At 42.2% G+C, this 27,175-nt stretch overlaps 1 protein-coding gene and 1 long non-coding RNA gene across 3 annotated transcripts in view; one reads left to right on the top strand and one right to left on the bottom strand.

Moving 5' to 3' along the window:
• The window catches only part of LNX1 (ligand of numb-protein X 1), a 141,292-nt gene that overhangs the window by 67,250 nt on the left and 46,867 nt on the right, over positions 1–27,175 (top strand). For both annotated transcript variants that reach the window (XM_009240016.3, NM_001133146.1), the window contains 2 exon segments: positions 16,095–16,336; positions 16,858–17,010. In XM_009240016.3, coding sequence (XP_009238291.1) covers positions 16,095–16,336; positions 16,858–17,010 — 395 coding nt within the window.
• On the bottom strand, positions 1,029–26,694 carry LOC103890422 (uncharacterized). The gene is made up of 4 exons (XR_654758.3): positions 26,644–26,694; positions 26,257–26,350; positions 24,788–24,915; positions 1,029–1,313 (listed from the first exon to the last, which is right to left on the bottom strand). It is a non-coding gene; the product is annotated as an uncharacterized LOC103890422 (long non-coding RNA).

Genomic DNA, 27,175 nt, shown 5'->3' on the forward strand with positions numbered 1-27,175 from the left:
TCTAGGACAGGAAACCTCCATTCTTCATCACTAGCTCTTCAAATCCACCACAGTTTTGACAGGATAATGACCATAGTGCCATCAAGGTCTAGTGAAAGCTTTCACTATAATTTTAGAAGAGAAAAAAAAAAACAATATAATTTAAACCGTAGGACTATTTCTTATCAAACCGTATCTCCTCGAAACATATTAATACTATTAACAGTAAGAGAGCAATGAACCAAATCTCCTGGTTTTCCAGAAGAACAAAGACCCTTATCTAAAATGTAAGTTTTATGTCATCCAATTGATGGTCAATTTAAGACTAGGCTGACCAGCCAGACTATAATTAAGTGAATAGAAAAGAAAGATGTCTTCTGAATGTAAGTTCTCAGTATCCTAATCAACTTATTCCATTACTATAAATAACCAAATCCTCTATCACTGCCAGGGGAAGCAGGAGGATGGTGGGACAGTGTGAATGGAGCCTTCATTGAGTATTTTAGGATAATTAGCAAAGTAAAGAGGGCCACTAATTGTTTCAAGTGTCTAAAACTACCTAAATGCAGAGTGAATTCTACAATGCATCTGGGTCTGTCTTCATTTGGAGATGCAAAAACTGTATTTCCAAATTTACCTAAGAAGCAGAAAAATCCCTAGTCTCCTAGTCTTCTACTAATAGGCCACTATCTGATTTCACATGAGATGTGCATATCATATAAAATCATAGAGCTTGAGGCCGGGTGCTTTGGCTCACGCATGTAATCCTAGCACTTTGGGAAGCCAAGGCAGGGGGATCACTTGAGGTCAGGAGTTCAAGACCACTCTGGCCAACATGGCAAAACCTCATCTCTACTAAAAATACAAAAATTAGCCAGGCGTGGTGGTGCACGCCAGTAGTCCCAACTACTCAGGAGGCTGAGGCAGGAGAATCACCTGAACCTGGGAGGCAGAGGTTGCAGTGAGCTGAGACCATGCCATATTACTTCAGCCTGGGTAACCTTGTCTTCAGAGTGAGACCTTGTCTCAAAACAAACAAACAAAAAAAATTGTACAGCTTTAAATAATTATTTTCACAATTCAAAATAGAACATTCTTTATAACAATCCTTATTCTTTGTCAGGAACATAAACCCATGCCTAGGTTGGTGTCTTCTTGGAAGCTCTCTGGAGGGTCCTGTTCTTCAATCTAGTTGGAGATCTATGCAGTCGTTTGTCTGTATCTGATGTTTAGCAGACCCACTGCCAGAGATTGATTGATCTGAGGTACCTCATAAGCTAGATTTTTAAAAATCTTCCCAAATGGGTCTATTGCTCAGCCAAGGTTAAGAACCACTGGATAGGAGGACAAGCATGTTAATAGATTGATAGCACAATCAATACAAAAACATAAACATACAGAAGTATATGTGTCTATGCATAGAAAAAAGATTGAAAGAATAAATAAAACACATTAGCAGCAGTTTTCTCTGGGAGTGGAATTACAGGGTTTTTGTTTGGTTTGGTTTGGTTTTGGTTTTGTGTTTTTGAGACAGGGCCCTGCTCTGTTGCCCAGGCTGGATAATATTTTCTTTATTTTCCATATTCTAAAAAGTTTCTTCTCTGAACCTCAATTACTTTTGAAATCAGAAAAAGAACAATTCCTATTTGATCCTAATAAAAGTAAAGAAGTATTTCATGAATGTCTGTTGTGTCTTCAACCCTGTATGTACAGTGGAGGATACAAAAGACAGGAGGCATGACCTTAAGAAGTTTGCAGTCTAGTCAAACAGGCTCAACCAACATCCATGCAACTCTCTGTGTCAATATGTAATAAAACCCTAAGGTCCCGGCACTAAGCAAGTATAGACATATTGGACTTGTTTGCCTGTCTGCTTTATTTCTGTGTTGGATTGCTAACTGGCATAGAGTCATAGGAGCACCAAGCCTGGTGCCTTACATTTGGTAGACTTTAGTAATCACTTCAATATTTGTGGAATAAATTAATGCATTGAGAGGTGAGAGATCACTATGAAGCATCAGTGGAGAAAGTGAGATGAGAGTCAGGACTTAGGAAAAAAGAGTAGGATTCGTTTGAGTGGTGGCCACTCCAAGTGAGAAGCCAGATTGGACAAAGACCTGTGGTAGAGATGGGTTTGATGTGAAGAGGGACAGTTTGTCAATGTGTCTGACTGCAAGAAGCCTTGTCTAGCCCAAGAAGCCTTGTCTGCCAAACAAAAAGAACTGAGCAGAGTTGGGTGTGGTGGCTCTCGCTGGTAGTCCAGCTGGTTGGGAGATGGAGATGGAAGGATTGCTTGTGCCTAGAAATTCAAGACCAGCCTGGGCAACATAGTCTCTACAAAAAAATTAATGAAAAAGTTAGCCAGTTGTGGTGGTATACACCTGTAGCCCTAGCTACTCAGGAGGCTGAGGAGGGAGGATCCCTTGAGCACAGGAGGTTGAGGCTGTGGTAAGCTATGATGATGCCACTGCTCTCCAGCCTGGGGTGAGAGGAATCCAGCAGAGCAGTAACCAAAGAGTAGGCCTGGCCCAAGGGTGATAGAAGAAGAAGGGCTTTCAGTTATCCAATAAGTGTTTTAATATAATAGCATTTCCTGCAAACAGGAAAAGCATCCACTCTGTTCCCCCTTCATTTGCATAACACGATTTTGGGGAATATGTTTTATAGAAGGAGTAAGGTTATTTCTTTTAAATGTATTGGGAGGGAAGAGGAAGCTAATTTAGCAAATACAGAAACTGGCTGGAAAAATAGGATTTTTGTTTCATGTAAAAATATTTGGTATGAGGAACCAGCCATCTTTGCATGACATGTTTCCAAACACCAAGCAAGGAAGAACACAATTTTCCACTGAGTGTCATGCAGCACATCCAGGAGGGCCTGTGACACCCAGCCCAGAAGGGGCTTGGACAAACTCAGACATATCGTGGTTATTCTGAGAATGCGATGGAATGCACTTTGAGGAACAGAGGAAATGTTTTTAAATGTCTGGGAATGATTTTCACCTTCCCCCACACCTCCATCTCCATATCAAGCTCTGACAACCTCTGCACAGCCCCTGGGGTTGCATAGACTTCACAAAAACACGAGGACTCAAAAAGGGCTCATCACAGGCAGCTGAAAACCTAGGCTGCTTTCAAAACTGATCAGAAAACCTCACTAGGCAGTCAGTTCTGACTTCTAGAAACCCTCACCACCATGAAACCCACCCTTTCCAGTTATTCTAAAAACACTTCCTAGTCAGTCCTGAAATAGAAAGCGCCGTTGATCCATAGCCCAGTTTCCCGAAAACCAAAAGCTAGACTTTGGTTGTCTCCAAGTGTTTTAAAAGTAAATAGAATAATTTGGGGTTTTTTTGTTTTGTTTTTGAGACAGTCTCGAACCATTGCCCAGGCTGGAGTGCAGTGGTACGATCTTGGCTCACTGCAGCCTCTGCCTCCTGGGTTCAAGTGATTCTCCTGCCTCAGCCTCCCAAGTAGCTGGGATTACAAGCACTCACCACCACACCTGACTAATTTTTGTATTTTTAGTAGAGATGGGGTTTCGCCATGTTGGCCAGGCTGGTCTCCAACTCCTGACTTCAAGTGATCCACCCACCTTAGCCTCCCAAAGTGTTGGGATTACAGGCATGAGCCTCTGTGCCCAGCCAAAAGTAAATAGAATAATTTTGAACCAAGAATTGCAGGGACCAAAAGTTAACCAAAAAGAACCTGACCCCCACCCCATCACATCACATACACACTTGAATGCATGGACAGATAACAGAAAACTCAAATCATCTGTCGCATGGGAATTGCCTGCTTCCCCTCCCCAAAGTGTGGAGGAAAAGAACTCGGTGACCCCAAAGATGCCAGAGACTCACAGAATGAATAAACGATTCTGGCATCTCTGAAGAATTGACCTGGCATGTGGACTGTGCCCAAGCCCTCGACCATCCCTCATTAACTACTGTCAACTCCACATCTGGTTGTGGCTTTGGAATTCTGAGTTGTCACCCCAGGGAGCAGCACTGGTATTCATCAGGCACTCCAGGCTATCAGCTCAGCTCTTCTTAAACTAAACAATGGAATCAGTTCTTTCAGTCCCTGGGAAGCCCTGCAATTGCATAAAGTTTGGACTCTCAGGGGTTGCTGTTAGAGGCTGTGCCTTCAGCAGCAGTTTAGGGGTGACATTCTGGACACCCATCTTAGTACCAGATGAGCGCACAATGGGAGGTACCTGAAACCACAAAGCTCCTCCAAAACTAGCTTCTGTTTCTACTAAACGTGGGGACAAAACATCCACAAAGGAAAAAGATGCAGTTTATGTCATGGTTATGAGCATTCACAACTCTTGACTTAAATTCTGTCTCTGTCACTTATAGGGTGACTACCAACACATCTGGTTTGCCTTGGGCTGAGCAGTTTTAAAACCGAAAATCCCACATCTCAAGAATCCAGTCAGTCCTGGGCAATCTGATATTGTTGGTCACCCTAGATGCAAACTGTGCAAACCTGGGCAAGTGAATCTTTGTATTAAGTTCCCGCATTTGCAAACTGGGGATAATAATCTTGCCCATCTCATGAGGTTGTTGTAAAGATTAAATGAATAAAGGGTAGAGTGCTCAGAACAGCCTGACGCCTGTTAAGGAGGGGGTGTGTGTGTGTGTGTGTGTGTGTGCATATGCGCGGTGTATGTGTGCGTCAGAGTGTGTCAGATACCTTGACAGACACAGGTCTGAAATCAACAAGATCCCAGACAGCTCTTTTGCTTTAATGTTTTGTCAGCTTGGATAAATTACTTAACCTCTTTGAGCCTCATTTTCCCCATCTATAAGATGGGCCTAATACAACCAGTCGGGGGAAGTTTTAATAAAATAAGTCCTGGTACCATGCCTTGTGATTAAAAAAAAAAAAGCACTGAACAAAACTGAACAAATGATAGCTCAGGTGGTTACTGTTATGACCACTGCTATTAACAGGAGAGAAGGGTACCTCCCCACCCAGTGGGGGATGGGTAAGTCGGCCTCCTGTTTCCCACTTCAAATGCTATGTGTTTAGACCATGAATATGAATATACGAGTGCCTGGACTAAGGTGCTTTCTCTAGAAAAGGATGAAATAAATCACCTGGAGGTGCCTGCACACTTAGACAAGATCCTTTTAGGCCTCTGCCTCTATGATGCTTGCTGCCTGTGCTTGGAGCTAATTATTTTTGGAGAGGAAGAGGAGCAGTGAGACAGCCAGCCTGAGGGCATGTGGGGACCGCCACAACCACCTCCCCCATGCACTGACCTATGAGGCATGCAGCACTGACAAATGGCCCTGATGACAAGGCAGGACAGAGGCCTAGCAGTGTGATGCTCACCACTGCTGCCTGTCAACTGCAGGCTGAAGATGCCAACCCCGTTATGACAGACTTGCTTGCCAGCCTGTGCCATTTGTATTCCTCATGGCAGTTACTCAGTAGCTGGCATTTATAGATCTATAAAGAATATAAGGTTATGAAAAACCTGCTCCTAATTTTCCATGCTTTTCCCTACGTCCCATGTTGCAGTTGCCCCCCAAATAATCAGCCACCAGGGTGCGTGGCCTATTACAGTCCTGAGGTGCACACTTCAATTAAAGTTCTCTCTGCCTTCAGTTTAAATCCTAGCCCTTCCACTTACCAGCTGTGTGACTTTTGGAAAGTTCTTAATCTTTCTGTCCCTTAATTTCTAATTAGTAAAGTGGGGGTATAATAGGACCCTCCTCATAGGAATGATATGAGGATTGAATGAGTTAATAGGAAGCACGTAAAACAGTATGTGGTCTCTAGTGAGGGCACTGTAAGTGTTGGCTGTAATTATGTTACTATTTGTGAGTTGAGATTTGAAGGATAAAAAGATGCAGCCCAGATTCTTACAGACACTAACTCTGTAAACCAATAGGAAAAACATCAACATTAAAGGAGAGTCATTAACATCAAGTGGAATAATGTCCACTTCTTCCCTGCCTCCTTCCCACCCTGAAATTGGAACTGTGCAGAGACTAGCCAGTGTGTCTCATGCCCGTTCAGCACCAGGTGATCCATGCCATAGGAACATGTCAGCATCTTTGGTAAACCAAGTCAGTGTGCTTGCTTAGGTTGGGATTGGACCATTTGTCACCTGAGCAGACTCTACCTTGAGGGCACATCACGCCTCTCCTGGCCCCTGACAAGCCAAGACAGATTCCAGGTGCCCATGATGGTGGCCTGCATTTTCACATCACTTTCCAGCTTGTTTTGAATTTTTCCTGTCTGGTGTTCATTAACAAGTGAAACAGGGGTGGTTGGAAGGACTAGGGACATTTTCCCAGCAGTTTGGAGGCAGAAGAAAGGGGCTAATGAGGGGAAGCCGTGTGTGGTTGGTGGTAAATGATGTCAGAAATCCACCTGTCCTCTGGGGCAAGGGCCATTCAGCCTCAAGTTCATACTCGGATCTACACTGACTACCAGATGGTGGACTTGCCCAGCTGATGACCTCTTTTACTTCTCAACTGATACTCAGTTCACCTCTGACTACACAAAAATGCTCGTAACTTTTTTCCATGTGCAGTTTCTGGTAGCTATGTGAGCAGCCATATAATTCGGTGCCCGGCAACATGGGTTTTAACTTAAAGGGGGAGAAAAAGTAATCCAAACAAGGAAGAATGTCTTTACGTAATGTCTTTAGGCCGAAGAGCTATTATTTAAGAAGATGCAGGTATGGTGAGTTGAGGTGACATGTAGGACATAATTACCCAAACTGAACTCTGAAAGTTCCTTACAGGAGGTCTGTGCTGAGGACCAGGATGCCTGAGGACTAGAGGAATTCTATGAATAGAAGTTGTATTATTGTTACTTGAGTGTCCTCCAAGTCGCATGATCAGGACTCAGTTAGCAGCGATAGGACCTATTTGAGGGTGGGCTGAGGGAGTGCAAGTGGAACTGTTTTGGAAGGCGCTGACTGATGCATTTATTTTTATCTCACACAATAAAGACTTCTAGTGCTTTTCATTAAAGGAGTCATGAAATAATTAGTTATCATATATTTAAACTATCTATCTGCTTTCTTTCAAAAAAAAAAAAGATCAAGGTGGCCCATAACTATTAAAACATGTCTAGGCTAACACAATCAAAAGCATAATCAGACTCTAATAAAAGGAGCAAGAAAACAATTAGCTGCTTTTAGAATCTCTCAGGCTCCTTTAGGACACCCAACCACCCCCACCCTGCCAGACCCTGTCTGCCAGTGCTCTTTGCATAGTGCTGAGGATTTAGTGGCGAGTAAGAAAAGCAGGATTTTTACTCCCATGGAAGCTATCTGTATTCTGTTGGGAGAAAACAAACCAGCAATATAATTTCCAAAGAGTGTGACTGGCAGGCAGGGGCAGCAGTTCACTTTGGATTGATGGTCAGGGAGTCTCTGCAAGGAGCTGACTTCGAGCCCTCTGTTGTCAACTTCATTCCTTCTGAAACCTCCTCCCCTCTCCTGTCTTGGCATCAGACTTGGCAATGCCCACTTCTCTCTTACCCCCACGGGCATGGTTTAGGCTTACTGAACCCCAGAAGTAGGTAGATGGACTGGCCATCAGGTATCCTGGGTTTATCCCCAGCACCACCACCAACATGCTGTTCCTCTTGGATCTCACTTTAGGTCTGTTCTTTCCCCACTGGTGTCACATAGGACAAAGCCTGCCCTGAATCTACCATTCCTGGCACCTGCCATGCACCTGCATCCTTGGAGCTTTTGAATATACCATTCATACTTAGTCTGCTAGACCAATGTCACTTATTTTTCTAGACTCAGCTCAGATTTCATCTCTTCTAAGAAGCCTTCTCCAATTACCCCAAGCAGAATTAGTAGCCCCTTCCTCTGAGCTCTCCTGACACTTGGCTCTTACCTCCCTCTCTCTCTGATAATGTGGCATGGAGGTTTTTCTGTTTTCATGAACCAAGTGCATACACTGTCGTTTTCTTTGCATCCACAGTGTCTAACATTATGCCTTGATGTTAGACAATAATTATGCTAGTTACTGGTTACACAGTTACTATACATTCCAGGTACTGTTCAGCATTTTGCGTGATTCTTTTTTTAAAGGAGATAGATAGGGTGTTGCTCTGTTGCCCGGGCTGGAGTGCAGTGGCCCAGTCATGGCCTACTGCAGGCTTGAACTTCTGGGCTCAAGCAGTCCTCCTGCCTCCGCCTCCTGAGTAGCTGACACTACAAGCATGCACCACCATGCCCAGCTAATTTTTTAAATTGTTTTGTGGAATATGGGTCCTGCTATGGGTCTCTAACTCCTGGCTTCAAGTGATCTTTCCACCCCAGCCTATCAAAGCTCTAGGATTATAAGTGTGAGCCACCACACTCGGCCTTTTGTGTGAGTCTTTAAACCTCATGGTAAATAAACATTGTGCCTATTTTATGTATGAGAAACAAGGCTCAGAGGAATTAAGGAACTTGTCCAAAGTTGCAGAGCCAGTAGAGTTGCCTTCTTAGGAGACCCTTCCATAAGGCAGACCTAGGATTCACATCCAGATGCTTAAAAAGTGAAAGCATGTGCTTTTTCCTCCGTGCTGTGCCATCTTTCTTAGAAGACCCTTCCATGAGTGTCTATTGAAAAATGTATTTCAATATTATGATTAAAAACCCACTGTAGCAGCATAACCCATCAAAGGAAGGTTATGGTCATTACCCTTCAGTTTTATTACATGCATAATGCTTCTTAAACTCAAAGCAAATAAAATCATATCAAAATTACCAGGGAAATACATGAAAAAAAGATCAGTTTCTTAAGTTGGTCTTTCCTTCTTGTCATTTTTTTTCGTGGGGGCGCTTAAATTGAAGTGTGGGGAAATGGAAAGGGAACTCATGAGCTTGCTAGGAGAAAAGAGAGACTAGCATTGGTATCACAATCTACCACAAGTAATTATGCATTATCAGGGTGGTATGGGTGAATCCCACAATTCCCAATGCGGTAATTTCAATCAACAGAACACCAAAAGGGTGACAGTTGCTCAGATCAATTCAAGAAATGTTTCCTGTATAGCTCTGTGGCCACAACTTGCCTGCAGCTAACCAGCTAGCCAAGGCAGAGCTGATGTGTCTTGACTGGCGGCCCATAAGTGATGTGGGACTCCATGAGCCAACACTTCTCAGGCACTAATGTGAGGAAGCCATCTCAGTCCTGGAGACAGATCGCCTACATTTTCAAAGTTTGGTTCTACTGGTGTAATTGTGGAACTAGACTTTTTTCCCCCAACCAGTTAATTCCCATCTCTCTGTGAAATATCCTTGAATCATAGTTTTCTGGTATAGAAAATATTGCTGCATTTGGATTTAGATTCATTAAATATGTTGTTTGGATGGGGTATTTAGGTTTTAAAATATTGTCCCTCAATTAAATAATTTTTAAAATTAAAATGTTTAGCCTAATTGGTCAGTTAAATGTTCTCTTGAGGTCAGTATCCCAAAACTCATTAAACACATAGTTCTATGCCTTGTTCATGGTTCAGGGCCCTTAGCTTGAAAAGCCTGAGTACAGATATGGTATGGTGTTTACACTGAGATTCTATAGTCCAAGGGGGGTACTTTCCCTGAGCAGAAACACAGATGGCCTGAGTCATCTGATTAGTGCAGATAGCCAATTTAGATAATTCACCCCTGATATGGTTTGACTGTGTCCTCACCCAAATCTTGTGTTGAATTGTAGCTCTCCTAATTCCCACATGTTGTGGGAGGGACCCAGGTGGAGATCACTGAATCATGGGGGCAGTTCCCCCATACTGTTCTCATGGTAGTGAATAAGTCTCACAAGATCTGATGGTTTTATACAGGGGAGTTCCCCCACACAAGCCCTCTTGCCTGCCACCATGTGAGATGTCACTTTGCTCCTCCTCACTTTCCGCCATGATTGTGAGGCCTCCCCAGCCAGGTGGGACTGTGAGTCCATGAAACCTCTTTTTCTTTATAAATTACCCAGTCTTGGGTATGTCTTTATTGGCAGTGTAAAAATGGACTAATACAACCCCATGCTCTTTCATTAGCAGAAGTCGTTCTTTCATTTAAAAGTCATATACCGAGCACCTTCTATATGCCAGTCATTGTCTTTGGCACTGGAGATAAAACAATTAACAAAGCATAACCTTAATCCCTGCCCTTTGGAACTTGCATTCCATAGAGAGAAAATAAGCCGGGGAAGGATGTGCCAGAAAAGAAGCCGCTGTTTAAATCAGGTGGTCAGAGAAGAGGGATTTTAATCAGAGGCCTGAAGGAGATGCAGGAACAAACTGAATGGGAATCTGGGGAAGGCATATCTGAGGCAGCAGGGGCAGCAGCAAAGTGCAGAGGCCCTGAAGAAGAAGTAGGAATATGGTGGGCAAGTTTGAGGACTAGCAGGGGGGCTGTATGAGCAAGGGATGGAGAGGAAGTCAGAAGTCACAACAGACAGAAAATACAGGGCCGTGTAGATCATTGTAAGGACCTAATGCTTTAGTAAAGTGGAGAGCCATCAAGAAAAGATCACTGTGGCTGCTCTGTTGGGAATAGATGGGCAGGCAACACAAGTGTGGAAGCAAGACTCCTCTTGGGAGACTGTTGAGATCATCCAGGCACTGATGATGGTGGCTTGGACCAGTATGGTGGCAGTAGCCATGATGAAAAGTAGTTGGATTCCGAATATTTCATGCTGGATTGTATTTGGGTATCCAGAGAAAGAAATCAAGGATGAATCTGAGATTTTTGGCCTGAATGACAGATAAGGACATATTTAGTAACACAGGAACATGTGGGGAGAGCTGGTTTGGCAGGGAGGATGAAAGTGTTAAATTTGAGCTGCCCATTGGACTTGTAAGTGATGACATGGAATGGGCAGTTTGATATGAGTCTAGGGATCAGGGAAGCCATATAAGCGGAGAAAGCATGGAACCCACAGCCTGACTTCAGAGTCTAGCTCCACTCTGAACTCGGACAAGGCATTTCTCCCTTCTAGTGTCCATATCTTCATCTGTGAAGTGAGGTGGTATAACTAATAGGACAAGTGGGAGGCTTAAATGAGACCACATCCGTAAAGCATAATACATTAAAAGAGATCAATAGATATGAGCTGTCTGCTGCCAGACTGCCTTCTGGGCTGCCATAGATTTGTAGGCAAGAGACCATGATCGATAATATGGATCAGAGAAGGCCTGGAAGCAATGGGAACATTTCCCTGGGCAGTTTTTGAGTTAAAAACAAAATTGTTGGTATGGTTAAGATGCAGTGGGGTAGAGGCTGGAGGGCTAGACTAGGGGCAGAGGGATAGGCCGGCACTGGTTGCAAAGCCATGGAGATGTGGTGTCAGGAGGACCAGCTCCAGGGTTTGGCCATGGAGATGGATTTGGGGACTGAGCACACATTACTGAGGCCCATACTCACCCGAGTGCTCAGGGAGAGCCCATTTCAGTCTCCCAGTGACCATCTCCTTTCTGGCAGCACAGTCTCCCAGCCTGGCCGCAGGAACCCCACCTCGAGCAAAGTTTCAGAATCACTCATCCCATTCAGTAGAGCAGCTAATGCCTAAAACCCAGCTGCTGGCAAGGAGACTTACTTCCCTACAGAGTCCCCTAATCTTGATTCTCGCTGCCTGAAAGAAAGAATACATAAATTAGGACTGAGTGTCTCCCTTTCTCATTAAATAATAGCTATGGGCCAGCCATTAGTGCTCTCATGAGTGAAAGAAATATAGTTGAAAAATTAGTCTCATTTTTGGACTTGGATCAGAAATGAGGCCAGGGCAAATAATTATAGGAAAGCCCTCTTTAGGGATCATCTCCCCTCCGCATGCACACACACATACACACACACACACACACACACACACACAAACACTGGGTAGGCAGGAAGACTGGAGAAAGAGGAGAGGGTAGTGTTGCATTCTAGAGGACTGAGAAAAGAAAAATGGGTCCCATCTACTTGTGTCGACAGTTTTTTTTAATTACCAGAGATTAGAATGTGCCATCTCTGGAGCTAGAGCTGGCTTGCAGATGTGTTTTGTTTGGACCACACAGTGTTTTTAAGATTTTCGAATCTTAAAATCTTGCTACCATCTAAAAGATCAAGAGATTTTACATTGAAAACTAGATTTTTGCTTCCACATTTCTCCAGCGACACTGGGCCAGCCTTTTTAACAGGGAAGGGTGGAGCAGCCACTGTGTCCTTAAGTCGAGCAGCACTGCTCACCATGGTCCCCAATGGCCTTCCTTCCCTCATTCTCTCACCTGACAAGCATATGAACTTGCAAGCTCTTGTTTGGAGTCAGATCAGACTGGGCAATTAATGAACCCAAAGTGAGAGTTGATGCAATGTTTGCTAATGCAACAGTGAACCGAGAGAAAGAATTTACAGAAAGTTGGAGAGATCAAAGGGAGGTCATATGGCTAGATGATGTTGGTGAGTATTGAGGTTCACTTTGTGAACAACTCTTATTCTATTATAAGTGGATAAGTTCAGCATCAGAAAGGAGCTCTTCATGGGAACCCATATCATGCTGCCCTGTTGGGTGATCTTTGCAGAGGATACCCTATCAGAACCTCTGTGAATCACATCTGAGTTCCCTCCTGTGTCTCGTCTCCAACTCTCATTAGCAGTGAACTCAGAAGTTTTGCAGGAAGGAGATTCATTTTCTTTTCTTATCCCCCTTCCAACCCCAAAAGAGACAAAAATTCTGGCATTGAGTATTAATGTTCTTATATTAAGACAGATTTACCTCTACTCACTTTGATAAAAGAGCTCAGGATCTCCCAAGAAAACTGACTTTTCAGAGTTGCTCATTTGAACAGACAGCACCTCCAAAGCTTGTGGTTTGGTTGAAAAGGGATTTTCTGTGTTCCTTGTAGTCATCCTTCAAGTTCATGGCCATCACCCATCACCACCTGAGAGTACTTAGTGCTTAGAGTAACTGAAAGGAAGCATAAATCCTCCTTGCTTTGAACACAACCCAGGATTCACCGTATGTTCTTGTCCTGGCCAATGCTAATCAGCTCTTCTCCACTTCTTCCATCTTTAATGCTTGTAAATCAAGCTGCCCTAGTATTAGTCACCACAAAAGAGATAATTAGTAAGTACAAGCTGCTACCTTCATAGATCACTCTGTCTCTGGCTCAAACTAAGCCAAGAGACTGGAGAAAGCTAACATTACACAGTATGAGTTGCATTAGCAGAATCTTCATTACACAAAGCACATGAGTCTGAATACTTAAATCAAGAATCTGCACCCTCCCCAGCTGTTGTAAGAACAGCTGTGATATGAGACCAAAGGAAAGGCTACTTACCTACCTTATGAGGTTTTCCTTTCCTGGATTCAAAAACGTATCTTTAGAACCCCAAGAATTTGAAAGTGCAATGGTTTCTTAATGGCATAATCTTGGGATTCAGATATTTTTAAAATACTGTAACCCTGCATTGATGGGGCAGCAGAGAAAGGTGCCACTTTCTTTTACTAGGACATGCTGTGTCCTCCCAACAAAGCCATGGCTTGTGCCTTTGCCAGCCATTTGTCCAGCTGGAAAATAACGTTATTACTCTGGCAGGGCACATGGTCAAGAGCATTGCTGCCTCCTCAGAAAAGACCATTTCCAGACCAGCTAGGAACTTCCTTTCCATGCACTGCTAATCAGATACTGCCAGCTTGCCTGGAAGTGTTTCATTCAAGTATTTGTTACTTTGGAGCTGCTCAAATGCAAGTTGGCTTTTATTTTTTCCATCACACAGTGTTTCAGCAATTTTTGAGTTTCCCAGATCAACCTCTTCACTATTTTTAAACAGAATGATTCCAAGCCAACGCAGCTAGTCAGTACAGTAAAACCTCACAAATTCAAGCCAGGAGTTTGAACTCTTCCAGCTGATGACAAGCACTAGCAGTGTAAGTTGGAGGCCTGTTTTCTCATCTAGAAGATGAGGACATAAGGTTGTATAACCAAACTCCTTTTCTACTACTATTAAAACCACATTTCATCTAATCTAAGATGCCACTGACTGTAAGAGATATCATGTTCATATAACAGCAAAGATGACATTTTAAAATGTGCCATCAGTTAAATAATCCCCAAACACCAAAGATATCCCCATGATGCATAGATTGGTGAACTAGACTCTTGTGGCTTTGAAATCCATTCAGATGAATTTGGCAGCTTCTCCTGCCCTTGGCTGTGTTGCTTGGCATGAAATAGGCAATCCTTTTTGAATGTTCTCTATAACAAAATGTAACACCACTTTTAATTCCCTTGGGTGCATCTTTCTAAGCAGATAAAACATTTGCTTGTCCCTTTGCAAGAAAACACGGAATTGTGATTCTGCTTCTAACAATGAATATGTACTTCATCAATATCCAATTGTTCTGTTTTTGAGGCTTTCTATAACTTTTCATTTTAGTACTGAATCATTACATTCAAATGGCAATTAAACTCAATGGTGTAATACCAAGCATGTAGGCAACTCGATGGAAGTGATAAGGGGTACTCGTGCAACTGGGTTTGCAGTGCTGGGATTGTGGCGTCTGCATCATGACTGCCACCTGGCAACAGAAACTTCACAACCCCATCAATCACACATGCATCCTGATTTTAGACATGTTAAAGCATGAAAAGAACATCTTAGGATGGACAAAATATGGAAATAGCTACAATCTCATGAGAACTGATTGTAGTCATGTAGATACCATGACGACTTTAATGAATTTGCATTCTAGTACTTTTCACAAAAAGTACTAAACCCTTGATAAGACTTAATGTCGATCAAACCTCACAGCAATCCAGAAAGTATATGCAAATTGGGAAGTTTAGCCAGGTAAATAAAATTTCCCTAGATCACCCAGCTATGTAAATTTCAGAGCAAGGATTTAGATCTAGACAATAGGACCTTCCATCTTGCCATTTCTGTGATTCTATGGGCAGTAAAAATCATGTGTGCATATCACTGTAGACTGACCTTTGATTTCATCTACTTTCAAAAACATGAAGCATCCCTGAAGTAGGATCTGAAAGGGCTATTTAAAATAGCTCAATCATATAGGGTTTTGAGTAATGAATTGATAAGAATTTATAATTAACACATCCATTATATGCAAATGGACACTTCTTAAAGAGGCTCATGATATGATTTCTGCCTTCACAGCTATGGAAACTGGAGTGGCTACCTGTAGCTACCCTCCCCACAGTGCAGTGAGATAGTTAAATCACCATTTCCTGACCAAAACCTAGCCTGTGCGCTGCAATGACTTGCCAAGTGGCAGTGTTCATGTTCATGGCAAAATATGGACCTAGATCAGCTCCAACCTTGGTCTTCTGAGCCTCAAGAATGTTCTTTTTCAACTTCTTTCTATTGCACCAAGAACTTGCCTTTCTCACAAAGTTTGGTTTTTGTGGCGTTTTTTGGATTTTTTTTTTTATAGCATGGACAGTGAATGGGTAGAGACAAATATGTTTTTGCTAAAAACCACAAAAGCTGTTTTACTCTCTTAATGCTAGACAACATGGCAATGAATGACACTTCTCAGATCATGGGAGCCCCCAGCACCAGGGAGGCCCTCCCAGACCAGCCCAGAGAAAGAGAATGGAAGCCACCAAGCTGCCACTAGAGGATAGCAATGCTGAACTCACTCCTGTGGCTTTGTGGTGAGGGTGATTCTGTTTGCATGGACAGTTAAATACGGAATCTGGGAGGAGCTTTATATTTACGTTCAGTTCTGTGGGAACAAAATCCAAAAGAAGAGTGAGAGTGTGACTAAGGGCTTTCATGGTCAAAATAAACACCAGCAAGCAGGAATTACCAAATAGTTGAACATTGCCAGCCTCAAACCCTAGTCATGTAGACACCATGGCGACCTGAATAAATTTGCATTCCAGCAGCCAATGTAGAGATTGCTTTAAGAGAATGCAGTGGGCGTCTTTAAAAAATCTCAAATTATTAATTCACTTGGTTGGCAAATGTATATTGAGTACCGACGTGTGAAAAGGGAAGAGAGGATATAGCGGCAGGCAAATCAAATTCCAAGTTCAACAAGTCTATTATACATTCTTCAATTGTATTTGAAGAGGTCTGACTGAGGAATGGCAGCAGAGCCAAAGCTCTTCCTCACCTCCCCGCTGGTTCTGTTACAGCTGTAAAGGTGCCTCCCACTACGGCCTGACCAAAGACAGGAAGAGGCGCTCACAAGATGGCTGTCCAGACGGCTGTGCAAGCCTCACAGCCACGGTTCCCTCCCCAGAGGTTTCTGCAGCTGCCACCATCTCCTTAATGACAGACGAGCCTGGCCTAGACAACCCTGCCTACGTGTCCTCAGCGGAGGATGGGCAGCCAGCAATCAGCCCAGTGGACTCTGGCCGGAGCAACCGAACTAGGGGTGAGTCAAATGGGCGGTTGTCCGGGAATGGGCTCTTTGGCTTGGGATTGCCCTCTGTGGAATACTTACTGTGGAAAGTTCTAGAAATGTTTTTTAAGGGGAAATCGTTCTGGTAGTTTTGGCAGGAACCCAATGTCCAATTCGCCAAAGTGAAATGAAACCGCAAGTACCTCCAATCATTAAAACTGTGTGTAATCTGACTTGGTGAAAGGGGCTGAAACTAGACCTCTAATGATTCATCACTCCTGCAGTGTCAGTAATTTTTCAGCCATGCTGCTCAAGAAAAGTGCTATTATTGTATTCAGTTCAGCCCAGAAACAAAAAAGAAAAGCAGGATTTTAAGCACGTCGTACATATTTCACTGTAGAAAACTTAAAAAATACAGGTAAGCAAATTCTACAATCCTACCACCCAGAGGTAGTCACTGTTAATGTCTTATTGTATATATCTTATCAGATATGTACATAAATGATTATTTCTATTAAATCATAACTACTGTTCCTCCTGTCGCTATTCCTCAGCACGGCCCTTTGAGAGATCCACTATTAGAAGCAGATCGTTTAAAAAAATAAATCGAGCTTTGAGTGTTCTTCGAAGGACAAAGAGCGGGAGTGCAGTTGCCAACCATGCTGACCAGGGCAGGGAAAATTCTGAAAACACCACTGCCCCTGAAGGTAAATGAACTCCCCATAAGGCTGGATGGACATGGGCTGGGCTTCCAGGGGGACTTCAGGGATGATGCAATCTGATCACCTTCCACCTTCTGTGACCCCTCTCTTCCCAAGGGTATACAATATTTTTTACTTTGATTAGCCTACTTCTCACGTATGTAGCTAAAGGCAGAAAGTATTATCATCTTTTTACATAGATTGAAGAAAAAAGTGTTGAAACCCTTACCTTCAGGTGCTAGTACCATTATGCATATGAAGAAGAATAATTATAGTTAATGAGTGAAAAACATTTAAAACAATTACTGGCACATATAATAAATGCAATATATATATTTGCTCTCCTTACTCTTTCAACTACATTTGAGGTGTGGTGCTGAGTGTTTTACATGCATTTCCTCATTTAAGCCTCACAAGAACCCTGTGAGGTAGCTACTATTATTCCTTTTTTTTAAAGACAGAGTTTTGCTCGTCGCCCAGGCTGGAGCGCAACGGCGGTGTGATCTTGGCTCACTGCAACCTCTGCCTCCTGGGTTCAAGCGATTCTCCTGTCTCAGCCTCCCAAGTAGGTGGGATTACAGGCACCCACCACCACAACCAGCTATTTTTTGTATTTTTTAGTAGATACGGGGTTTCTCCATGTTGGTCATGCTAGTCTCGAACTTCTGAACTCAGGTGATCCACCCACCTCGGCCTCTCAAAGTGTTGAGATGACAGGCATGAGCCACCGCACCCGGCGCTACTACTATTCCTGTTTTACAGATGAGGAAACTGTGGCACAGAGAGGTTACTTAGGTTGCTCAAATTACCTTGCTAAACTTTGAATCCAGGTAACATGGCTGTAGAATTCATGCAAAGGAAGCTATTGAGTCTTAGATCCCATATGTTTTCCCCAATGTAAGTGGAGCTGAGGAAATACTGTCCTACTCTCTTTGCATTTTATGTTAGAACTTTAGAGTAGTAGTAACAGCTTTTTTAAAAAATTGAGCTCTTTCTGCATGTACATAGTGTTTTAAGTCATTTAGATGTGGCAATAATTTTAAGGGGATAGGACTATCATTCCCATTTTACAGATGAGAAAACGGAGACCCAGAGGGATTAGGGAACTAGCCCAGTCACCCAGCTAGAAAATAGCAGAACCAAGATTTTAAATCAGGTCCTCTGGTTCCAGAGCCTACTCTCTTAGCTCCTGGGTTATACTGCCCTCTACTCTTGGGAGTTGGGAGGCAGAACCCAAACCACTGTATGTATTATGCCCTCAAAATTCATGAGCAGCCTTATCAGACCTTTTCTTGTATACTTATTCATGATTGCCTCTCACCCTGCACGTACATGTTGCATGCTCTAACAGCTCTTAGCTTATTACAGTCCTATAAATGCTGTATATCTTTCTTTCACCTCCCTTCTGTTGTCCAGCCTGCACTCCCACTCTCCTTCCAGCTGGCATTCACATTCCTTCTTCCAGGTGTAGTGTAAGGCTTTGCCTCCTACTGGAAACCTCACTCCCTCAGCCTCCTTTTTAGGTGTTTTTGAAGCACCTGTATCAGCAATGATCATATTTCATGTAACTGTACCTCAAAGTGCAGGGATTATTTTTCTGAATCTTTGTTCTTAAGGCCTAGCACAGTGTCTGGCACATAAGTGTCCACTAAATGTCTGTGCAATGACTAAATGAAAAGATTAGAACTTCCTTTTCACCAGTCTCTTCCTGTTATTAAAGACTCCTCAATTCCACTCCATATAAAGTCCTCTACTACTTGGGCCAGACATGCTGGCTTACTCCTGTAATCCCAGCACTTTGGGAGGCTGAGGCAGCCATATCACCTGAGGGTGGGAGTTTAAGACCAGCCTGGCCAACACAGTGAAACCCCATCTCTACTATAAACAGAACCAAAGACAAAAACCACACGATTATCTCAATAGATGCAGAAAAGGCCTTTGACAAAATTCAACAATGCTTCATGCTAAAAACTCTCAATAAATTAGGTATTGATGGGACGTATCTCAAAATAATAAGAGCTATCTATGACAAACCCACAGCCAATATCATACTGAATGGACAAAAACTGGAAGCATTCCCTTTGAAAACTGGCACAAGACAGGGATGCCCTCTCTCACCACTCCTATTCAACATAGTGTTGGAAGTTCTGGCCAGGTCAATCAGGCAGGAGAAGGAAATAAAGGGTATTCAATTAGGAAAAGAGGAAGTCAAATTGTCCCTGTTTGCAGATGACATGATTGTATATCTAGAAAACCCCATCGTCTCAGCCCAAAATCTCCTGAAGCTGATAAGCAACTTCAGCAGTCTCAGGATACAAAATCAACGTACAAAAATCACAAGCATTCTTATACACCAATAACAGACAAACGGAGAGCCAAATCATGAGTGAACTCCCATTCACAATTCCTTCAAAGAGAATAAAATACCTAGGAATCCAACTTACAAGGGATGTGAAGGACCTCTTCAAGGAGAACTACAAACCACTGCTCAATGAAATAAAAGAGGACACAAACAAATGGAAGAACATTCCATGCTCATGGGTAGAAAGAATCAATATCATGAATATGGCCATACTGCCCAAGGTAATTTATAGCGTCAATGCCATCCCCATCAAGCTACCAATGACTTTCTTCACAGAATTGGAAAAAACTACTTTAAAGTTCATATGGAACCAAAAAAGAGCCTGCATCACCAAGTCAATGCTAAGCCAAAAGAACAAAGATGGAGGCATCATGCTACCTGACTTCAAACTATACTACAAGGCTACAGTAACCAAAACAGCATGGTACTGGTACCAGAACAGAGATATAGATCAATGGAACAGAACATAGCCCTCGGAAATAATGCCGCATATCTACAACTATCTGATCTTTGACAAACCTGAGAAAAACAAGCAATGGGGAAAGGATTCCCTATTTAATAAATGGTGCTGGGAAAACTGGCTAGCCATATGTAGAAAGCTGAAACTGGATCCCTTCCTTACACCTTATACAAAAATTAATTCAAGATGGATTAAAGATGTAAATGTTAGACCTAAAACCATAAAAACCTTAGAAGAAAACCTAGGCATTACCATTCAGGACATAGGCATGGGCAAGGACTTCATGTCTAAAACACCAAAAGCAATGGCAACAAAAGCCAAAATTGACAAATGGGATCTCATTAAACTAAAGAGCTTCTGCACAGCAAAAGAAACTACCATCAGAGTGAACAGGCAACCTACAAAATGGGAGAAAATTTTCACAACCTACTCATCTGACAAAGGGCTAATATCCAGAATCTACAATGAACTCCAACAAATTTACAAGAAGAAAACAAACAACCCCATCAAAAACTGGGCGAAGGACATGAACAGACACTTCTCAAAAGAAGACATTTATGCAGCCAAAAAACATATGAACAAATGCTCACCATCACTGGCCATCAGAGAAATGCAAATCGAAACCACAATGAGATACCATCTCACACCAGTTAGAATGGCAATCATTAAAAAGTCAGGAAACAACAGGTGCTGGAGAGGATGTGGACAAATAGGAACACTTTGACACTGTTGGTGGGACTGTAAACTAGTTCAACCCTTATGGAAGTCAGTGTGGCGATTCCTCAGGGATCTAGAACTAGAAATACCATTTGACCCAGCCATCCCATTACTGGGTATATACCCAAAGGACTATAAATCATGCTGCTATAAAGACACATGCACATGTATGTTTATTGCGGCACTATTCACAATAGCAAAGACTTGGAACCAACCCAAATGTCCAACAGTGATAGACTGGATTAAGAAAATGTGGCACATATACACCATGGAATACTATGCAGCCATAAAAAAGGTTGAGTTCATGTCCTTTGTAGGGACATGGATGAAATTGGAAATCATGATTCTCAGTAAACTATCGCAAGAACAAAAAACCAAACACCGCATATTCTCACTCATAGGTGGGAATTGAACAATGAGAACACATGGACACAGGAAGGGGAACATCACACTCTGGGGACTGTTGTGGGGTCGGGCAACGGGGGAGGGATAGCTTTAGGAGATATATCTAATGCTAAATGACGAGTTAATAGGTGCAGCATACCGGCATGGCACATGTATACATATGTAACTAACCTGCACATTGTGCACATGTACCCTAAAACTTAAAGTATAATGATAATAAAATAAAATTTAAAAAAATACAAAAATTAGCCAGGGCATGGTGGCGGGCACCTGTAATCCCAGCTACTTGGGAGGCTGAGGTGGGAGAATTGCTTGAACCTGGGAGGCAGAGTCTGTAGTGAGCTGAGATTGTGTCACTGCACTCCAGCCTGAGTGACTCCACCTCAAAAAACCAAAAAAGTTATCTTGAAAAAGATTTATTTGCATATTTATTACAAAAACATTTATGAAAGAGATTATTATATGTAAGGCACTGGCCTAGGTGCTGTTCTTTATATAAAGAATATATATTTTATATAAAGAATATATATATTTTATATAATATATATAATATATATATTATATAAAGATATATATTTCTTTATAAATAATATATATAAATAATATATATATTTTATATAAAGAATATATAAAGAATATATGTTTTATATAAAGAATGTAAAATGTAGTTCTTGGCATCAAGGGATTTATTCAAGACTAAAATAAAATAAAATAAAATAAAATAAAAGCATATCTCGTTTTTATTTTTACAAATTGAAAGCTTGTGGTCACCCTGTAGCCAACAAGTCTGTTTGCTCCATTTTTCCAAAAGCATGTGCTCACTTCATGTCTCTGTGTCACATTTTAGTAATTCTTGCAGCATCTCAAAGTTTTTCATTATTATATCTGTTATGGTGACATGTGATCAGTGATCTTTGGCGTTACTATTGTAATTGTTTTAGCGTGCCACGAGCCACACCCTTATAGGTCAGTAAATTTAATAATTGTGTGTTCCGACTGCTTCACTGGCCATTTCCCCATGTCTCTCTTCTTGGGCCTCCCTATTCCCTGATAGATAACGGTATTGAAATTAAGCCAATTAGTAACCCTACAATAGCCTTTGAGTATTCAAGTGAAAGGAAGAGCCACATGTCTCTCACTTTAAATCAAAAACTAGAAATGAACCTTAGTAAGGAAGGCATATTGAAAGCTGAGGTAGGCTGAAAGCTAGGCCTCTTGTGCTGAACAGCCAAGTTATTAATGCAAAGGAAAAGTTCTTGAAGGAAATTAAAAGTGCTGCTTCCAGTGAACACATGACTTACAAAGCGAAACAGCCTTATTGCTGATATGGAGAAAGTTTGAGTAACCTGGATAGAAGAACAAAACAGCCGCAACATTCCCTTAAACCAAAGCCTAACCCAGAGGAAGGTCCTAACTCTCTTTGATTCTGTGAAGGCTGAGAGAGGTGAAGAAGCTAAAGGAGAAAAGTTGGAAGCTAGCAGAGATTGGTTCATGAGGTTTAAGGAAAGAAGCCATCTCCATAACGTAAAAGTGCAAGGCAAAGCAGCAAATGCAGATTGTAATGAAGCAGCAAATGCTGATTGTAGAAGCTGCAGCAGGTTTTCCAGAATATCTTGCTAAAATCATTGAAGGTGGCTCCACTAAGCAGATTTTCTTTCTTTCTTTATTTTTTTTGAGACGGAGTCTCGCTCGCTCTGTAGCCCAGGCTGGAGTGCAGTGGCATGATCTCGGCTCACTGCAACCTCTGCCTCCTGGGTTCAAGTGATTCTCCTGTCTCAGCCTCCCAAGTAGCTGGGATTACAGGCGTGCACCACCATGCCCGGCTAATTTTTTGTATTTTTAGTAGAGACAGGGTTTCGCCCTGTTGGCCAGGCTGATCTTGAACTCCTGACCGCAGGTCATCCGCCTGCCTCGGCCTCCCAAAGTGCTAGGATTACAGGTGTAAGCCACCGCGCTCAGCCAACAGATTTTCAGTGTAGATGATACAGCCTTATATTGGGAGAAGATGCCATCTAGGACTTTCTTAACGAGAGAGAAGTCAATGCCTGGCTTCAAAACTTCAAAGGACAGGCTGGCTCTCTTGTTCGGGGCTAATACTGCTGGTGATTTTAAGGTGGAGTCCAGTGCTCATTTATCATTTCAAAAATCCTAGGACCCTTAAGAATTACGCTAAATCTACTCTGCCTGTGCTCTCTCCACGGAACAACAAAGCCTGGATGGGAGCACATCTTTTTACAGCATGGTTTACTCAATATTTTAAGCCCACTGTTGAGGCCTATTGCTCAGAAAGAAAGGTTCCTTTCAAAATATTACTACTGGTTGATAATGCATCCTAGTTACCCAAGTACTTCGATGGAGATGCAAGAGTAATGATGTTTTCATGCCTGATAACACAATATCCATTCTGCAGCCCGTGGATCAAAGAGTAATTTCTACTTTTAAATCTCATTATTTAAGAAATAAATTTCGAAAGGCTATAGCTGCCATACATAGTGATTCCTCTGATGGATCTGGGCAAGGAAAATTGAAAACCTTCTGGAAAGGATTTACCCTTCTACATGCCATTAAGAACATTAGTGATTCATGGGAGGAGGTCAAAATATCAACATTAACAGGAGTTTGGAGGAAGTTGATTCTAATTCTCGAGGATGACTTTGAGGGGTTCAAGACTTCAGTGGAGAAAAGTAACTATAGATGTGGTGGAAATAGCAAGAGAACTAGAATTAGAAGTGGAGCTTAAAGATATGACCAAATTCCGGGAGGCTGAGGCAGGAGAATGGCTTGAACCCGGGAGGCGGAGCTTGCAGTGAGCCAAGATTGCACCACTGCACTCCAGCCTGGGTGACAGAGCAAGACTCCATCTCAAAAAAAAAAAAAAAAAAGATATGACCAAATTGTTGCAATCTCATAATAAAACTTGAACGAGTGTACAGTTGCTTCTTACGGATAAGCAAATAAAGTGGTTTCTTGAGATGGAAACTACTTCTGCTGAAGATGCTGTGAACATTGTTGAAACGACAACAAAGGATTGAGAATATTACATAAACATAGTTGATAAAACAGCAAAGTTAGTAGAGGATTGACTCTAATTTTGAAAGAAGTTCTACTGAAGTTTAAATGCTATCAAACAGCATTGCATTCTACAGAGAATCTGCATAAAAATCTTTCACGAGTCAGTTGATGTGGCAAACTTCATTGTTGTCTTGTTTTAAGAAATTGCCAAGCCACTCCCAACCTTCAGCAACCACAACTGTGATCAGTCAGTAGCCATCAATATCAAGGCAAGACTCTCTACCAGCAAAAAGATTACAACTAGCTGAAGGCTCAGATGATCATTAAACAGCATGTTTTAGCAATAAATTATTTTTAAATTGAAGTATGTACATTTTTAAAAACATGGCTATTGTACACTTGATAGACTAGAGTACAGTGTAAACATAACTCTTATAACCACAGAGAAACCAAAAGACTCACTTTCTTATAGCAGTCTGGAACCAAACCCACAATATCTCAGAGGTATGCCTGTACTGTGAAGAATGAAGTATAAATTAATGACCATAGCAGCCGTAGGGGACAGTGTAATCCATGTGACTTGGATGGATGTTGGGATGCTGACTGTGTGTTGGAAAATGCATTCAAGTAGCTTAGCTCAATGCCAGCATATAGTAAACTCTCAGTTAATAATTATTATTATATCCTTTAGTCCTTGAGTGAGGACATAATATTGAACAAATTATTTTCTTTCCAGACCAATATAGAAGATGAGGTGAAGGTCAGATCATAGTGTGTCCTGATTATTATTTAGGAGTCTGTACTTGATTTGGGGGCAGTGAACACACCTGGGAGCTCTTGTGTAGAGTTATTGCAGGATTGGAGCCATGTTTCCAGAAGACAGAGATAGCAGCCATGTTCAATGAGTAGGCGGGCTGGAGTGGGAGAGATTGGATTTCCTCAGACACATTAGGAGCTGTAATTCCAGAATGGAGTGAGATGTTAAGACTCAGCTAGCCTGGAATCAATGTCATCACAGCATTTGTGCGGAAACAATGCTTTCAAAAATGGCCAGAGGGCCTCATTGCTTCAGCAACCTACAGTTAGCCTACTGGCATGGTTTATCCATCCTTTTAATGTCAGTAAAGGGACTGGCGCCACTGTTTATCAACTGTGTGACCCGGCTGGGTTGCTTAATGCTCTAAGCTTCAGCATTTCTTCATCTGAAAAGACAGAGATGGGTCTGGGCATGGTGGCTCACACCGGTAATCCTAGCACTTGGAGGCCAAGGTGAGAGGATCTCTTGAGCCCAGGAGTTTGAGACCAGCCTGGGCAACATGGTGAGACTTTGACTCTACAAAAAATGAAATTAGTGGGACATGGTGGCACACACCTGTACTCCCAGCTTCTTGGGCTGAGATGGGAGGATTGCCTGATCCCATGAGGTCAAGGCTGCTTTGAGCCAAGATTGTACCACTATACTCCAGCCTGGGTGACAGAGTGAGATCCTGTCTCCCCCCAAAAGAAAAAGATTATTATCGTCTATTTCATAGGGTTATTGTGAAGACTAAACAAAAAAATGCATTCAAATACCTTAACTCAATGTCAGCATATAACAAACTCTCAGCTAATAAGATTGTATCCTTTAGTCCTTGAGTAATGACATAATATTGAGCAAATTCTTTACTTTCCAGACCAACACAAGTTTTGCAGTTTAAAAAGTCCTTTATCTCTTTAAGGTCACTAGGATCTCACTGGTGTTGCTCTAACATCATTTACAAGTGTGAATGGTATGTCCTTTCAAGCTATCATATCAAACATATCAAACATTCTCTAGCGGTTTAGGTTTGGTAGTGTGGTTTTTGTAAATCTGTTTGAAAAGATGGTAACAAGGGAAGGGGAATGAGGGAGGGAAAATTGGTTTTTGTGATTATTTCCAAATCTTTCTTTGCTCAGAATGAATTTTTTTTCATTCCCTTGTTATACCAGACATGTTCTAGCAAGTGCCTGTGGTATAGCCTACTTAATATAACCAAAGTAGTTTAAACATTAATTGAACTCAATCACCCGAGTACTGTTAGTACCAGGAGCTGACTGCTGAAGCTGGCTACCCTTGCCTTATGCAGTCACTTCGGTTCAATCAGTATAGAGATTAAGGACCCACATTTACAACATCTTGGGTTTCCTCTGAACACTAAGTTGCTTTGCCCTAACATACTTAGAAATAATTTTAATTCTTTATTGTTCTTAGAGAGTTGAGTACTTATTAATTCATTAGGTAAAATGGACTAAGGTCACGGGTTTTGAAAATGCTCACAAGGAACAGACTATCCAGAAGCAGGCCTGCCATGTGAGATCTTCCCAGATGCCATAATGAAAGGAGACTCTTAAGGTGAGGCAGCTGTCAGCACCTACGGAAAACAGAAGCATCTCAGCCCTTTACATTCAAACTTGAGCCTCTAGCTGCTTGGAGGAGCCACTTTTTCCACCAAGCTAGGTGTGGCTTGTTCCCATCACTTGTTGGTGTCTGTCCCCTCTGAACACTTCTATTCAAACTGAAGTGAAAAAAAAAACAATGCCAGTTGGTGCTGCTGGCTCATAGTTCCATAGAGCAAGTCCCTCATGGACTCTGGCCTGGCTGTGAACCCCTGGCTCCAGGGATACCTGACAGAGAGTACCGGTCACAAGAACTCTGGGTTCTGACCTGGCTCTCAGGGCCACCTAACTTTGGGATGTCCAGTTAGTTACTTCACTCCCCTTCTCTCAGCCTTAAACCTCCTCACTTGTAGGGTTTGACTATCACTGTCAAGCAGCAGGACAATTAGAGCAGCTGTTTTCTGTGTGGTTACGATGGGATGAAAGATGAGAAGAGAGCTAGGAGAGATTTCTTAGGGAAAGCAGATTCATCAATTTAAAAATACAGTTTGAAAACACCAGCCTAGATGATCTTTGAATCTCCTTGCTCTGAACTCAGTGATTTCAGGCAAACCAGGGATGAACTGCTGAAGGCCACCAACTAGGCCTTGGCCTCTTCTTGATCATGAATCAGTCCTCTTCCACTTGTTAACAACAATGTCTGGTAGAAAGAACTGATGTTCCCCCAAGCCTGAAAAGCAGAGTCTTTAAGGAAGAAATTTTCAAAATTATCTGAGAGGGCAAAATGGCAAATTGGTTCTGTTTTTTACCTCTCAATAAGCAAGCGATAAAACTGCAATTCATTCCATTAAAAATGATTC

This window comes from Pongo abelii, chromosome 3, assembly GCF_028885655.2.
Source record: "Pongo abelii isolate AG06213 chromosome 3, NHGRI_mPonAbe1-v2.0_pri, whole genome shotgun sequence".
NCBI classification, from domain to species: domain Eukaryota; kingdom Metazoa; phylum Chordata; class Mammalia; order Primates; family Hominidae; genus Pongo; species Pongo abelii.